The sequence below is a fragment of the Taurulus bubalis genome (assembly GCF_910589615.1).
Source record: "Taurulus bubalis genome assembly, chromosome: 1".
Classification (NCBI taxonomy): domain Eukaryota; kingdom Metazoa; phylum Chordata; class Actinopteri; order Perciformes; family Cottidae; genus Taurulus; species Taurulus bubalis.
This window is the reverse complement of record NC_136589.1, coordinates 30,519,625-30,537,212: the sequence shown is the minus strand read 5'-3', so window position 1 is coordinate 30,537,212 and position 17,588 is coordinate 30,519,625. Positions and strand designations below refer to the sequence as shown.

Sequence of the window (17,588 nt, the reverse complement as noted above, 5' to 3'; positions counted from 1 at the left end):
TAATAGTTTAAATCAATTTTATTGGCTCACTATGGCCCCAACGATGGCTAAAGTCTCTTAAAAAACAATTTTACATCTGGTGAACATGACAAAGACCATATAAATTACAAACAGATAGCACCAGAAATATACATATATTGATTCTTTAGCATTTAAATAAGGAAAGGGAACATCTACAATAACAATCCTTCAAGTCACAAAGACAACAGATAATGTCACAATAAATCAGTAACAGTTATATTTCTGAAAAGACAGATGACATTCCTTCATACACTATGTACAAACCATGCCTCTCATATTGAAATAAGTCAATATGACTTAACATCAAAATCTCCACAGAAAAATTTTACTCAGTGAAGAATATGCTTAACTTGATGCAAAATTGCTGACAGAAAATATATTGTAGGAACGGTTGGAATGGTTTTCATTGCCCCACCAACATCAGTCTGAACACAGTTTCTGCATTGCAATCCTAGTTTACAGTGATTTATAACTTTACATAATGCTTTTGAACATGAATCTCATCACTCTATGTGGAAAAGGACTCTTTGTTTAAATTAAGTCATTACTTGGTCCGCACCATTGGGTTTTCATTTCACTCCTACATGCATCCTTTACAAGCCATCCTTAATCTGTTAAAACCACATTCAAACTCTACAGCAGCCCACATACACAGTCGACACCACATGTCTGGTGATGCGTCTCTACTTGTTGGAAATCCTTAGTGGCTTAGAGCACGGCGGATGGGCCGGGACTTGCCCTGAGATTCTCTCCTGACTTAGGGCCCCCTGCTTTGTGCCAACAGATGGGATCAACTCCAATGGTAGAAGATAGGAAAACTTTCCACTGAAGGTTTTTATTTGTCCCTTTTTCCGTCTGTGGCTCTAGGTGCAGGGGAGGAATCTGCTCGTCTCTCGGAGAACAGAGCAGTGGAAACCTGGAACTCATTAAATGTGAGTTCTTTTTGCTTCTATTTTGAGGGCCTTGGCTCTGGTATGAGGTCTTCCTCGCAGGGAGACAACCAGGGAAAATGGAAACCTCTAACTCATCAATCAAGCACCAAGAAAAGAAAGAATGGTCCAAAATGTACATCTTTCCCCCCCTTGTCTTTGTCTCGACTTTTTCTTTCTGTCTCTTTTATTCTTTATGACTTGTTTACAATCACAGCAGGAGCGATCATCATCCTGCTGGACTTCAGAGGGTAGTAGCGGCCCCTCCAGGTCTTCCAGAAGATACTCTGCTTCCTCTGGTCCCGCTGCTTTGGAGGAGGGCTCTGGAAGTATCTACCGTTTAGGTTGGAGCGACCGCAGTTACTGAACCACCAGCCACCTAGCAAGACAAAGGACAATATTATGTTGGGTGCTCGGTCTAAAAATGGAAACTGGAAAATATACTAACAAAGGCATTTCCGATTGTGATTATCATTTGCAACTTACCAGAGAGGTGCTTAGCGCAGTTGGTGTCGTTTTTCTGGTCGTTGTCTTGGTCATGAGTTGAAAAGGGCAGGCCGGTGGTGGCGTCAGTCACCAAGGAGCTCTCCAAAGGGCTGAAAGTGTCTGTCTTCTGAATTTTTAGAGAGTACTTGGTTTCCTCTCCGCCCAGCTGGAAGGGGAGGTGGACAGATGCTAAATCACCACTCCAGTCAGAGAGCTGGATGTTGAGGATGTAGCCACCATCTTTAGCAATGGAGTGGATCTTCTCTAACCCCAACCAGAACTCTCCTAGAGAAGAAAGCAAAGAAGAGAAATGGTGAGAAATGTACCCAGAGTGAAGACCGTGACTTATGCTACTGTGTTGCTTCTGTTTGCCTTTGATCCATTTTAAGCTCATCAGCGAAAAGATGCTTTTGGGCGACGGATCCTGCCCTCTGATGCAGTGGTTGTAAAAGACAGTAATGCTGTGTGAACTAATCTGACCCTAGCTAGGCCGGATAGCACCTGTTTAGTTAGTGAGAGTGAGATCAAAGTCAAAGGAGCATTTACCATTCAAGCTGCCAAAGCCTTTTTCGTAGGCATGCCATAGCTGGTCAAAGTCCACTGAGCCATCTTGGCGACTTTGGATCACTGTCCATCCGCCATCTGGAAAGAAAGACAGAAACAGAATGATTAGAAAAAGTTGTATAAACCAAAACAGTAACCTCTTGAGTTGTTTAAAGTAGGTAACTGATTGTCCAAGTGCTCAGCAATGGTTGGCTAATCTGCACTGAGAAAGACACAAAGGGAAAAATGTGAAAAGGTTTCACTCCACTTACCAGCTGTCATCTCACAGAACACGTTAAAGGGCTCTGCATTTATTGGCTGGATGGTGTAGACCCCGCTTGTGCTCTCTCCTCTCAGGAACAGCTCATGACAGTTGGATGCCATCTCTAGAAGAAGAAGAAGAAGAAGAAAGGAAAAAACAAAGTTTAGACAACTAGCTCCGTACAGTATCACTGTGAGGCCTCGTAATCACAACGGCTAGATTACCGTTTCACTACACGGCTGGCCATACTATTTACATGACACATTTAACAGATGTGTTTTGCTTCATCTTTACTCCCCTGAACTCTGTTGTGTGTAAAATTATCCCTGAAAGTTTGCTGGGCCGCTGCCAAATTCGAACTGAACTTGTTTACTCTTTCCTGCATTGATAAGTAGGTCATTAACACTTCAGGAACCTCTCAGCGACACAATTTTCTGCACTGCGAGAGCTGAGTGTTTACAAATACTGAACAACTGAGTTTATCGGGAAGTCTGGCGATATAAATGTGTACCTTATAGAGTCTTTGACCCAGCCTTAACAAGAGGGAGAGAGTGAGAACTGGTGTCTCGGTTATAAATATGACCTTTCTCCCAGTTCCCAAGCAGACTTCCCTCTTTACGGCTGCCTTGCCTTCCAGGCTATTGCACCGCACACACGACTACCCTTTACATTCCTCAACCCCCTTCTCCCTGTCACTGAGCCCCCTCCTCCCTGGCTCGTCACACCTCCCTCACATGCACAGCAGCCAGTCGGTGACGCAGGAGTGCATGGCTGCTGCATGCGTGGGGAGTGATCAGAGGGTGGTGAGGGGGTTCAGGGGCTGTTGCTGTAAAGGGCCATTGGAGAAGGCAGTAACACAAAGCAGGGGACTCCAGGGCACAGGACCAAGAGCATCTCTCCAGTGTTCCTCTTTTATCATGTATGGCATCATCTTATGATGCTATTTAAAATATTTAAACATTATTACAACATATATTTTTGCTTATGTTTAAATATTTTTTGTTGTATATTCGCCTGCATTTCATTTTACTGTGAGCACACCAGCTGACCGCAGAACCACACAACCTAGTTTGTGAGTCATGTCCTTTCCCTCAAGGTGTGAACTCTTGGTGGCCAGTTGTGGCTGTTGTCTGCCTCGGGGTCATGGGTATTCCTGATCTTTGGCACACTTCTTATTCATTACAATATAAGAGAAGGTGGAGATGGAGATGGAGGTGGGAGGGGGGACTGTGTCGTGGTGGGGGAGGAAAGCAGATGATGAGTGAAGAGGAGGAGGAGGATGAGGAGGAGGAGGAGGAGGAGGGGTGGAGTGTCTGCTTCCCTGACAGATCTAGGGGAAAGGTTGCTCATTCTTGAGGGTTATACAAATGTTTGTTTTACTCAAAAACATCTTAAAAGGGGGAGGAGGCGAGAGTCTTCAAGACAGTACAGGATATCTGTACAAAGTTCACAGATAAATATAGACCACCGTTTCCCATTTCCCCCTTGTTTTCCCTACTTTTTTTCTTGGCTCAGGCACATGGACAGTAATCTGAGGAACATTGCCTGCTAGATTTGTACAAAACCTTCCCTCATCATTTCCAGCCCCCGCAGAGCCCCACACCACAGAAACGAACGGTGTGAGTAATCCTGTTAAACTGTGAGACCTGACTGAACACTCTCAGTGACAAGCGAACTTTCCCCTAGTTGAAACCTTGCCATAGAAACTTGTTTCTTTCCTCATTCCTTAAATCCTGCTGATGTCAGTTCTCTGAGGTGTTATTGTGATCTGTACTAACTGACTGCACTTAAATCTGGGCTCAGCCATGTTCACCTTTCACCTACTTCTCATTTATGGCCATCAGAAACAGAGGTTTGACTGTATTGTGTAATTTATTCCACAATGAATCTGTATTCATTAAAATGTGCCACTTAAATTTGCATACATCTCTGTTTTATACAGCAATTTCTTTGAGGGTTAAACTGACTTACAGTGAGACCGATGTGAGGTGGGTAAGAAAGCTGAACGTGTGTTTACATTATTTCCTGTTGGTGTGTATCCAGTCCAGTAAAGTCTGGATGAAAGCATTCATTATGACTGCAGTCATGTTCAGATGGAAGCAGCAGCTGCTTGGCGTGGCTGCACAGCCAGGGCATTATTTACTGCCTTTAACAATCACTGTAAGCCACAGTATGAGGGGCATTGACTAAAGTGAGCCTCATTCTGACTATGTTCCTTTTATATATGCATTTTTTTCTTGTTCTTTATGTCCTGGTGATTAGAATAGGCAGTAATAAAGATGTATATTATAGTTTATAGTTGTGAAAAGTAAGATGTCTACTTTTTACTATTTAATTGTGCTAATGGTAACCTAACCTGTATTAGTTGAATACAGGTTAGGTTAGCAGAGCAGAGAAGCTTGTCCCAAATTGATTAGATTCCTTGATTTTAATTGCTAGTGATTTAAGCGTCTTTGTAGCCTTACTAAACAGATGGCCTGCCACATTTGGCGTCAGATTGTGTCCAGTCGACTTAGGACAGTGTCAGGAGGGGATTTGTGGCACTTTCTGGCTTTACTTACCGACTGGTGAGTCGCGTTGCTCAGCGACGCCCCTTTGCACGTCAACGTTGCTGCTCCGCGATGACGTCCTCTGTCGTGACTGTTGCACCTGAAAAAGTTGAAATGAAAAACATGAGATTGCAAAACAATTGACAAAATGTAAAAATGCTGATGCGCAATGCAGATGCGTGAGTTTGCACGCTGTTTGCAAGGCTTCCTCACCTGACTCTGCAGGGTCCGGATGCGCACGTTCTGCTTGTCGAGCTTCTCCTGCTGGAGTTTGATCCGCTCCATCATGTCGTCGATGCGTTTGTTCTGAGCCTCCAGCATCAGCTGACAGAAACAATGAAACGAAGGAACCACGTTTTTTAAAGCATTCTATCAACTTTATTCGACATAGTGCCTGTGCGTAAAGTATGCCCGTGGCGCCGCGGAACTTTAGATGGCATCCCCAGAATTAACACAACAAACCGGCCACTTGCAGGGTTTCATTGAAAACCCCTGAGACATATACCCTGTAACCACATCTCCACTCCTCGATGACAAACTCTTCCCAACCGTCTGTGGTGTGGTTATGCGTTATGTAACGCTCAAAGCGCGGGGGTTTCCATCCCACTATGAAGCCTTTCAGGCTCACTGCATTGTAAAACGGGACATGAAAAGAAAGCGCAACTAACCGCCTCCACTGTGCCATATGGCCCAATGATCTACAGGTTGTAAAATGTTCCAGCTGGGAAGAATTATTCACACATTCTTACAGCTGATGCGTGCAGATCTCTTTGTCCGGTCGCCTTTACATGTTCCTGCACGTACTGCACGCTCTCCCTTAACGCCATACCACCACCAGCTGCTTGCCCTTTGTGCATTTTGCTTTAGTGCCTTTGAGCTCCCACAGAGGCCAACGGTCCATGTGCACTGTACATCCAATAACTTCACTTGAGTCCCTCTAACCATCTGCTGCAGTAAAACAACAGTATGCTTTGTGAGGCTTATCTTGACTGTATGAGTATAATAATTATGTTTTTCATACAGTGGTGAGACTCATTTAGACTGGAATTTATTATTTTCTTCCAAAACTAACTCATCTTCTGCCTTCCCAAACAAATTTTCACCATCAAAAAACAAAAGCCAGAAACTCGCATTCTCACCTGGATGTTGCGATCGTCAGTGCTGTTCTTGGCCCCAGCGTTGGTGTCGGGCAGCGCCGCGCCTCCCTGCAGCATGCTGTTCACCCTCTCCTCCAGCCGGCTCATCCTCTCGCTCACCGTCCTCCTCTCGTGCTGCATCTCCTCCGCCTTCTCCCTCAGCTCGGCTGTGACATTGAGCAGTTGTCCCTCTCTGTCCTCTAGTCCATGGGCTCGAGCCTTCAGGGCCTCCCCCTCCACGCGCAGCTTCTGGCTTTCCTTCCCCAGCTCGGTCACTGTGCGGTTGAAGACCTTCAGCTTGGTGGAAATGTCCCTAATCTGGACTTTGGTTTTGTCCACATGCTCTTTTAGACCCTGGCCCAACTGCAGCAGGCCATGAGCGATGACATTCACGTCATCCCACGCTGCGTACTGTACACGCTTCTCCTTGGCAGCACTGCCCGAGGATGAGCTCCCTTTCTTCTCCAAAGGGAAACCTGTGGCCATGAGCACCACCAGGCAGAGAGTAAGAGTTGCCAGTGTTGTCTTCATTGCTGCTGTTGTCTTAAACGGTTGAGATTTTTGTTCTAAATAGTGTATAATTTCCTGTTGCTTTTGTGCAGTTGCTTTTTAACCTGAGAGCTAGGCTCCTGGCTGAATGATCAGAGCACCACTGTTTTATAGTTTCACAGCCCTCAACTGTAAACTGCAAGTAGCCTGCCATTGGCCAGCCGAGGAGAGGGAGGAGTGCAGTTACTCTCAGGTTTCTGTCCCTCCTCCACCTCTCTGTTAACTATTCATGTCAGAGGCGGAGGAGGGACATACTACAACAAAAAGACAGGCATTCATCTGTGCACTGTGGGAGACAGGGACTACATTATCTAGATTAAACAGTTGATATCCCCAGCACTGCAATGTATGTCTTTATTGTGAAGTATTACTGGATTTACACAAAGTAGAATGGGTTTCTGAATAAGTTAGTTGATCTATTCATCAGCACAGAAACACCCTGACATTGGTTGAAAGTGAACCCCTATTAAGCTCATAAAATAAAAAAGTGTAATTGCTGGGAGACTTAATTCAATAATAGATAGTCCAAAACATACACAATACATCTGCAGACCTTTTGTAACCTTGTGTAACATCATTCACAGTAAACTGGCCTGGATTGAACGGAAGTCTTAAAATACACATAACTGAATTATGAAAATGAAAGTGACAAATGCTGTAAGTGGACCACACAGACTGTTGTCATTGAAAAGATGAAGCCCAGACTCATCCCCATCTAAAGGGGAGAATTTGAGCCACTTCGCCGTGCCATTAATTCACAGCCATGACTCCATCCACGTCCTGTAACCCCACTTTATTGTTCCGGTGAGGAAAGAAAGCAATTTAGTCAAATCTGTATCATCAAGGAAACTACACACTAAATCTGCTCACAAGCCTAATTTAGCCTGACAAATATATGTTTTGTGTTCTTTGATTTGATTATCTATCTATCTATATATTTACAAATATATATATATATATATATATATATATTTACAAATATATATATATATATATATATATATATATATATATATATATATATATATATATATATATATATATATATATATTTGTATATATATATATATGTATATATATAGATAGATAGATAGATAGATAGATAGATAGATGAGATCATATTTATTTTTTAATCCAACAGGTTTGTAAAAAGGGTTTCTTAATCATCCGGGGGATGAATGAAGTCAGTGACTTCGTGGAGCCAGGAAAGGGAACAGGACTACAATTTGGCCTGAGTTGCTCCTCAGCAAAGCTCTACTGCTGGGGAGACGTGAGGACTGTGAGAATTAGGGGAAAGTTCACAGCACAGAGAGTGCCCACATTACGGGGGCTGTAGTTTTTTTTTTTTTTTTTTACAACCTCGTATAGGCATTGCGTGATCTGGTTGTGGGGCCAGACCACAAAGAAATAGCTGATTTAACCCTCTCCTGTCTGCAGCCCAGACTAAGTAGGTGAAAGGTAACTGGGAGACTGCTGACAGTGCTGAGAGGGGAAACGGCATGGCCCTTACTTAATAGTCTGGAATGTAACAAACATGCATTATTTTCCCGAAAGCCTTGGCAGAGAGGGGTTTCCACTTTGACAACCGCTTGTGCTCCAGTTACAATTCTTGTGTTTAGCTCAATCTTTTCCTTTCAGTAGGAGCAACAAGGTCAATACAGTCAAATTAGATTTTTATCACCTTAAGTGATGATATTCTTTCAGTTAGCCAGCTTATCACTGAATGGAATATGTGTTTTGTATATATGTGTGGTGAAGGTGAAAGTAGATCTAAGTGGTTGAATGGTATTTGTCTGGTGCAGGCACAAGCAGGCAAAATAGAGAATAATTTGTTTTTCTTCAAGGAACATCAAAGATATTTAGAATTACAGCTGAGTATCGAGCTGGTTGTCCAGGAGCCTGTGATAAAGTACATTGTGGGTTTATAAAATGGCCTCAAGTTGATTGTGTTCCTATTTTTTTGTTTCAAGGTTGCAGTTAGCATGAGTCAAACTGTCTCGGAGAAATCAAGTTTGGCTTGAATTTGTTTTTGTACTGTAATTGTGGGATGACTCATGCTTGTTTCCATCATGACCGTAAAGACATAATTGCACAACAATTCAACAACATATTGTCAGTCATTGTTATAAACCATTCTGACTCCTATGTCAGTGGTGGAATAAGTATTCAGATCTTTTACTTCAATAATATAAAATATATATAGTAACACTAAAATGCAAAAATACACCATTGCAAGCAAAAGTCCTGCATTGCAAATGTTACTAAAGTGCAAAGAGCATTGCATACTTAAAGTGTCGAAAGTGGGCTATAAATGATATCCTTTCATTATATGTATTGTATCGTAATTACAGATGAACAAGAACAGGACGATTCAATAGGTCAATAGTCACATTGAGTCACAGTAGACTATAGATTTACTTTAAGACAGACTAAATAAATGGATTCAATAAATATTTGTTTTATTGTTTTTATTTATATTTAAATAATGTGCAAGCATCTGTCTACTCTGTATCCTCTCATTCAAACTCTCAAGCCATACAGTCATGTGTCACTGATCATCACTGGATCCACACCTACCCACAGCTGCTTATTACATTTCCAAAAATGGCCGCTCCCATCCCTAGCCGGCATGGTGACCTTTTACCCAGATTCCAAACACTAAACATCTGTAAATCCCAGTGCAGCTCCAGACTTAGTCATGTACAAAGGGATGGGAAGAGGGAAGAGGCCGTAAAGCTCTGCTTCCCACGGACAAACTGTGATCTTTGATCTTTTCCATTTGGGACTATTTTATGAGATTTTTGTATTTTATATTCCCTGATTTGTTTTCCGCTTGTGTTTGCCAGAAAGCATAACTGAATTCATATGAAGAACAAACCTCCAATAAAGATTTAGACTAATTTTGAAAACGAAACTGAAGGACATTTTGAGGAAAAAGGCTGCATAAAATTTTACGGAAATATTTTTTTTATCAGACTGATGACATCTCATCCCAGCATATGAATATCCAAATGAGACTCAATATTACAACTCAGATAGGGCACCCAATTACATTATCACACATAAACCATGTCTTGGGGATGTGTCACCTGCTGCCCACCTCACTTATCTTGGATTAAGCCAAATGTCACCTGCCCTCCAGGATGTTCATTTCTGATACCATGAGATATTCATGAGGAGCTGACTGCACGATCACTGGGGCTCAGGGTGAGTGAATGGAGGTCATTATGGGGATTGTGGAAAAAAAATCTGTCGTGATGGACTGGATAGATAAATCTAAAAGAGCTTTGGGGAGGGACACAAGAGGATGCTGCTTTTTAGGGGTGTCATAACTGATAATCATAATCATGACTGATGAAGAAATAAGCTAGACAAGATTTTAGTTTTTTGGTGGGACTGTGGTCAGGAATGTACTGTATGTTAGATGCTTTATTCAAAGCCGGATTTAGATATTTTGACTGTTTGTAACATGAACAGTTGAGATGTTACACATTAACATGTACTCTGTTGCAGTAAGTGTCACAGAACGCTTTGTCAGGGAGTCGCCGTGCATAATGCCAGGACCCATAAACTGGTACACCTCAATGGAATGCAGCCAGAGTTAATTATTACACCGGTGCCTCTCTCCTGCTAATGTAACAATGTCCCTGTTTGAACTGTTTCACTCAAAGTGATGAGTTTAGGGATTTGCAGAGTACATTCTCTGTATTTCTATTGAAAGGAAATCACATTGGCTTCATAAAGTATGATTTCAATTGTACAGAAAAGTCTGACTGTCAAAAAAGGAATTAAATCAGTGTGCACAGACATACATGGTTACAGATAAACAGGTCCTGATTCCTACACACTAGACAGGCATGCAGAGAAAAACCTTGAACCAGTTCCCACTCTGCAGTATATGGAGAACATCAGCCAGCTAGGTAAGACACACTACTGCCTCCCAGTGGTGCAAAGCGGGAGCATATCATTTCTGGTTGTTCAGCCTGACCCCTGACCATGTTGCCACTGGGGCTCTTTTGGGGACTGTTCTGCTATTATTGTCCCAGCAGCCGCATGCTGAATATGACATGGCACCGAAGCAAATTAACACCTTTTTCTTTCAGCCTTCAGCTGTACTGAGAGACGAGGTGGGATTCATTTCACCTCTGGTTTGGTTTCAGAGCAAACAGCGAGCAGGCTAGGAGGATATGAGAGATTTCCTGTGATGACTCAAACATGTTGTCTTCGGACAAGGATGGTCCACATTTGGCATCAGTATATAGAGACTACTTCAGTTCCCACACAAATGTTTGACTTCAGCCTTTTTCATGACGCCAAAACGTTTAAGGTCTCCGTGTGCTTTGCTTTTTTAACATCCTTTGGTAGCATAAGCAATCGGCAATTTCTTTTCTTTGAGGTCAAAACCAGTCACACAAGACGAGATGAAAGACAATGTGCCTCCGTACTCTGTTTGTGCAGCTGACTTAATTCAACACATATACACACTTAATACATGCATGTATCTTTCTTATATGCTTCGATGCACAGTTGTCTCCTTTTCCATTCCTTACATCTCATGCTTAACACACACATGCACAGACGTGTTATATGATACAGATGAGTGTGTTTTCATCATTGCTTCTGCCTGACTGGTTCAGTTTTTGTTTACCATGAGATCGTTTTACTTCTTGGACTGGTCATGAGGCACAAGCTCCTGCTGATTCACTACCCATATACAACCTCACTTCTCCACACTCTTCATGCTGTTCCGTCTGTGCTTTCCCCACTCATGGACTGAATTAGTGTCCCAGCTGGCAGGAAGCAGAAAAGTACAGAATGTACATATATCCCAATTTGGATAATGTAAATATGTATGGACCGTGGTTGACCTCAGCAGCTGTGTGTGCCGTCAGTTCTTCATGGTGCTGGAAATCTATATTGGTTTACAGTATTTTTGAGTTAGGACAAATCCGACATTAAAAATGTTTTTCTTTTACGTATGATATTTAATATCAACGTGGTTGGGTGATACATTTAGTATGTTCTTCCTTAAAAACAGTTACGCAACTGCTGTAAACTTGCTTAATATGTTTGACATGCAAGACACCATTCAAGCTGATGGCTGAAGGCTGTAGCTGTAGCTCACTGAGGAATTATAACTGAGGTTTATAGTAAAAGGTCAGGGAAATACAATGTTGCAAATTCCCATTCTTGCCGAGAGTTAGATGAGAAAATCGATACAACTCTCATATTGTTCCTTTAAATGTGCAGCTACATCCAGGTCAGCTTAGCTCAGTATAAAGAGTGGAAATGGCAAAAACAGCAAACTAACCTGTTGGTTTTACAATAATTTGTTTGTTCAAATTAAACAACCGGGACATACCGTGTTCATTATGGAGTATTAGAGGTGCTTGTAGGCTGATTTTGGACAGGCCATGTTTCACCCTGTTTTCAGTCTTCATGCTAAGCTAGCCGGCTAAATGCTGCATGAGGGCAGAGTTCCAGAGACACGTGGCACTCCGGAAATGAAATATTATATATGTTTGCGTTCACGGCCGAGTTCGGGGTCAGGAGGTAAAGCTTAGGTATCACATGATGTGCTGTGGTTGTGATTATTCTACCTCAGGATATTTAAAAACAACAACAACGTTACGTCTTAATGAATGATTGTCTTAATGCCAGCTAGTAGCATGCTAAATGCTAGCATGGTCAGGACCTTCGATCTTCAGGTGTGTGAGGACCTTCTGCTGTTTGTGACTGTTGATCCTTGATGTGATGGTAAAATCGGGTCAAAGTGTTTAGAATTTGAGGATCCAGTGGGACCAGAGAAACTGAGTGGACTGGTTATATTGTGCTTTGAGAGTGAACCCCGTGAGTACAACAACACAGCTGAACTCTCCAGATGAGAACGCCAACAACCACTTTGTTAATACGTACAACTAAGCAAACACGTAGATGTGACTGTGTTATTGATTAGAAAGTGAATACGAGTATTTCTCAAAATAATCCTTTAACAGTGTACTAATGATTATAAATACACTAAAATATCGAATTATTTTTGTCATAAAACATCAAAAGCACATATTTATGAACATAATGAGAAAGCCTGCAGCAGTACTCTGTTTGCTCAGATAGAAATCCCTCTGGAGATCAAAACAAGTTAGCAAGGCCAAGGATGAATTCCATGCTAAATGCAATGATGCCATAAATAACTCAAACTCATATTAACATTGTCTGGGGATTCTGCTCAAATAAGCCAGCTGTGGGTGCTAAATGAGCTCTCCAGAACCCATCTCTTACATGTCATGGACCCAAACCTCAGATGTGATCAGCAGTAGCTGTTTAGTCTCCACAGAGTTACAGAGGACACATTTCCTCCCCTCTTTCTCCTCATAAATGATCCCCTTGGTGGTATGTACCCCAGTTATTAAGCCTGGTTCCCATGAATTCCTGGTCTCCTGTGGAAATGTCAAACACGCATACAGTGTTGAGGAGCACTCAAGGCCACTGGGTGTAGGTTACTGATCACAGTGATACAAATGAATTGCCCCGTTCATTTTAATTAATAGGAGTGGAGGTGGAAGCAGGTTGCATGGAGGAGGCACTTGAACTGAAGAGGGATCTGATTGTGAATGTGGGAAAAAGTGTGTAACTGGCAGACAGCCTCTTACTGTTGAGTGCTCAGCAGCTGGTGGTTTGGAGAAGGAACATGAAGGAGGACTTGAATTACAAAGTGTTCTTCCAGAACAGTGGGGGATCTGACCTATAATTGTGCCACAGCAGCTGTGCACTCTTTAGCGCTGACATTTCTGATGACATTATACACTTTTGTCTCTTATTTCTGTTTTAAAAGGACAATGCACTGTACGTTTGTTTGCAAAATCTGTCTACCAGCACAGCCGAAGCTCACTTATTAACACATTATATCCCTTTAGATTGATTGTTAGATTGTGTTCCCATCAGACAGAGCCAGGCTAGCTGTTTCTCCCCGTTTACAGTCCTTGTGCTAAGCTAAGCTAATAGGCTGCTGGAGGTAGCTTAATATTTACCGTACAAACTCGAGAGTGATTACGATCTTCTTACTTAACTCTCTGCCAGAGTGTTTATTTCCCTAGATATACAACTTTTATTTTAATGGTACCATTATTAAAGTGCGTTGTAAAGTGTGATTGTTGTTAGACACAAGAGGGGAGGTTTTTTTAACAAGAAGACATAATGCATTAGAAGAATGATCAGATGCCACACTGAGTTAACGACCTCTGGCCATCTGTTCTCTGCTGAGTCTCTAATGACTGCCCTGATCCATGTTAATCTCATAACCCAAATCTTAATTGAAATTGAATGGCCTCACAAAGCGCTTTCAGCCATGTGTTTTTGTCTGTTTTCACAAGAAAGTGTGGCAACAGGTTGTTTTGGAGATACAAGAAAACCTTATTTTGACTCCTCAACAGTCACAGGATTAAATTATCAGATGCAGTCTTGTTATTACTTTAGCATGTGAAGCAGATTTAGTCCAGTTAAAGTGACTTTTTGTGGTATTTTGTGTTCTTTTCTCCAGAGCCTAATTTTCTAATTCTTTGTGCATTGGTTGAAAATGCTAAATCTGTCATGGAAAGATGTTGTACATATTTCTGTCTAAAATCTTCCAGTAAAGTTTGTTTCTGTTAAACATTGACCCAGCTGTGCAGCGAGTTTACATTCTGCTGTATGTAAATCACACTGTGCTTGTATTCAAATTGACACAATCTGTCCCACCTGATACCTGAACACTCAGTGGAGAAACAAAACAGACATCCACAGAACCGTTAACCCAGATAACATTTTTTAAAGTTACATTCATGTTAGATAACGCCATAAATTATGGAATATTTCACAAGCAGTCTTGAAGAGGCCTGCTGAATATATATATTTGGTGTTTCTCAACCACTGTTTAACACAGATCTATATGTTAAAACCATGTTGCAACAATTTGGGGAAATTTGCTTTCTCGCTGATAGTTTGTGGAAATTTTGTATTTAGTCTGTATTGTAAATATGAAGCTATGCCGAGCAGCCGTTTAGCTTAGCTCAGCATACAGGGGGAAACAGCCTTCTGGCTCTGTCCAAAGATATCAAAATCCACCTGCTAGCACTAAATCTAAATCTCACTAATTAACATGTTCTTTACTCTGCACAAAATCCAAAGTGTAAAAACAACAAGATAGCTAATTCCCCCTAATTCTAGCCTCTGTGCTAAACTAAGCTAGCTGGCTGCTGAGTGCAGCGTCATATTTAACAGACAATGGTTTTGATCTTCCCAACCCACTCTTGCAAGAAATAAAATTAAGCGGAAGTGCATATTTCCCTAAATGTTGAACTCAATGTTACTCAGTCTCTCAGGAGAAGTTGAACCTGAAGCTACGTTAAAATCACAGGTCTCATCATGTGAAATACTGAAGCCTGAACAAACAAGCCTGATCACATCGTATTTGCCCTCAGTGCCACAGAAGCAGTTTTCCCTCTGGAACAATGTGTGGCTGTGTTGTTGCAGTCAGTAGGCTACGCTGTGCCAGTATTAATGTCAGTCCAGGGGACAGAGTCCACAAAGATTAGTTTTTACAGTGTTTACTTAAGGACGTGTGCTTCAGGGCTTCAAACCGTCTTTTCCTGTCACCCTGCCTCCACATTGCCATCCCTCCACAACCGGCCTCATTAATGTCAACAGCCAAGCATCTGAACCTGTATTTTAGCCCACCACCTTTTCTGTCTGTCTGCACACCTGCTGTTTGTGCTGTGACATTGTTGTGCAGGGACTTGTGGGAAGACAAGTTTGTTTACAAGCCTCATGCATTGCAGGAGATGGGGCCTTCACAAACTTAATTAATGGCTTGTTTTTCTGACCTTCGCACAATGGAGCCTCCATCTTTTGCACTTTCGCTTACATACAAGTAAATCATTCAATAAAAGTAATCGTTCAAGTTGTCTTCTCTTAGTTCTACTCTTTATGGTGTTTTCTTTTTTGTTTGTTTGTGTAGTTCATAGCTTTTGCTCACACACATTACAAGTGTTTCTTTTTATGCCTACATCCAAAGCTATTAGTTTCAAACTGTACTTTTTTCAAGGTCTTCTATATTTAAGCATTCTGGATCAGATTCACTGTTATTTCCTGGACAGCAGTGAATTAAAGCCTTGTGCTTTTGCAGGTAAACATAATTATCATGTTTTGGCTGAGAAATGTGCCATGCACGGCAGGTTTTTAATCTTTAATTTCAGCATTTTTCCCCTTTCTAAAGCTCCCGTCATTGCTTCGGGCTGTAACAACTTGGCTTTCCCTTCTGGAGCCCAATTACACCAGTCTCAATTAATTCCTGGGTGTACTAAAGTTCAGTTTTTTGGAAGGGGGGGCGGGGGGGCAGAGAGGGTAAAAAGAGAGAGGCGAGAGACCGAGACCGAGAGAGAGAGAGAGAGAGAAAGAGAGAGAGAGAGAGAGAGAGAGAGAGAGAGAGAGAGAGAGAGAGAGAGAGAATGTCTTCTAGTTACCTTTGGGATGCTAATCTTCTTGGCATCCCCTCTGCGTCCAAAGGGCCCCGTTAGTAAATGTGAGGGCCGTGACCCTGATCGTAGCCGGGTTCAAAGTGTGTAAATCAGAGGCCTCTCTCCCTCCAACAGCTCCATGACCTCCCTGCTGCACATCCTGTTAACCAGCATGCGAGGAACAAGGCCCACCGCCTCCTGCCAAGCTCCTCCAATCGCAAAGAACCAACTCACACCAGCACAGCGAGATGATATCCTGCTGTCCATCATGTCACTGTGAAGAACATTTGTCACAGGGATCATAATCTGTGCAGAGTTTTTAAAAGGCAAGACTAGATATTCATTCTAACTTTTGTCTAACCACTGTCATAAAGTGGAAGAAAGGCATTTGGCAATTACTGTACTTAGTTTTGAGTACTGTGTTTCCATTTCATGCTCCGTGAACGTTGTACATTTATTCCACTACATTCATTTGACAAGTAGTCACTAGTTGCGTTGTGGATCAAAGATGTTTATAATATATAATGCATTGTTTCAGATTAAAGTAGCAAATAGAATGGAAAGTGGTGAAAAGTGGTTTCACTTTCATCAGTTTCAGCATGAAAATGCCGGTCGACACATTAACCATCGGTCATATGATAATACTCTCAAAGGTGGTATTTTCCTTCATAATGAGTACTTTGATTATTTAAGTATATTTTGCTAATATTTCTTTAGATCTTTTTCTTTAGAAAGACTTGGAATCCAGGACTATTACTTGTCCATTTTAAATATTTGCATTGTTACTTATACTTACATCTGTAATTATGTATTTCCAACGTGTTATCAACTTTATCAATTGCCTATTTACACATCCAGCAGATATGGAGCAACATTGGCATTTATTTGTGTTTCTGTTTTCAGAATGTAAGTCTTAGCTCTGTTTGTTCTCCACCAACTCAAAAACACTTCAGCTCTCTTCAGCTGTTAGTGCTCCACAGTGTTCACCGGCTCGTCACAAACTTGTCTGTCTGACATTTGGTGCTGGGCAGGTAGTGTTGTAGAAAAACCAAAATAATGAACTGAAAGGCACAAAAATGCTCAGACGATCTGAGAGGAATTGCAAATTAATTTCAACCTTCAGTATTTTAAAAACATTAAGTAAGGATCTGAATACTTGTAGCATTGCTGTCATTGATAGCACATGCAGACGAGCAATACATCACTTTACTTCTAAAATTCTCTGTCAGCACTATTATTTAGATTTCTTTCCAGCTTTAACTACAGATCAGTGAGTGAATGCAAATTAGCAGGTACTACACGTCTGGCATAAGGTTGCAGATCCCAGACAGACAGACGGACAGACATGTCCACTGCGGGTGTTTGAGCTTGGTGGCATGCATGTGCTGGTAAACACATTCCACCAGTAAATCTATATGTCTGAGTGAGGCAGAGAGATGAAGAGGTGTGGAATGATGATGACAGGGGATGCAAAGTGACTAAGTTGTTTTCAAGCTCAGAGTTGTTGTTGACTGTGAAGCCTTCCCAACAACATGGTTGGAATCTCCCTTTCCTTTTCTCCTACTGTTTTTATATCAGGTCAGGCAGAGAATGAAGCAGGTATAGGTTTTCTGAAGCTTTCC

General features: G+C 41.8%; 1 protein-coding gene across 1 annotated transcript; it reads right to left on the bottom strand.

Annotated features, from left to right (window-relative positions):
- Positions 1-6,484, bottom strand: angptl4 (angiopoietin-like 4). Its single transcript, XM_079227746.1, has 7 exons — positions 5,930-6,484; positions 5,004-5,114; positions 4,803-4,890; positions 2,252-2,365; positions 1,983-2,078; positions 1,437-1,721; positions 1-1,329 (listed from the first exon to the last, which is right to left on the bottom strand). Exons 1-7 carry the CDS (start codon positions 6,455-6,457, stop codon positions 1,145-1,147), a joined length of 1,407 nt encoding a protein of 468 aa, XP_079083872.1. The 5' UTR covers positions 6,458-6,484; the 3' UTR covers positions 1-1,144.
- Between the last annotated feature and the right edge of the window lie 11,104 nt (positions 6,485-17,588).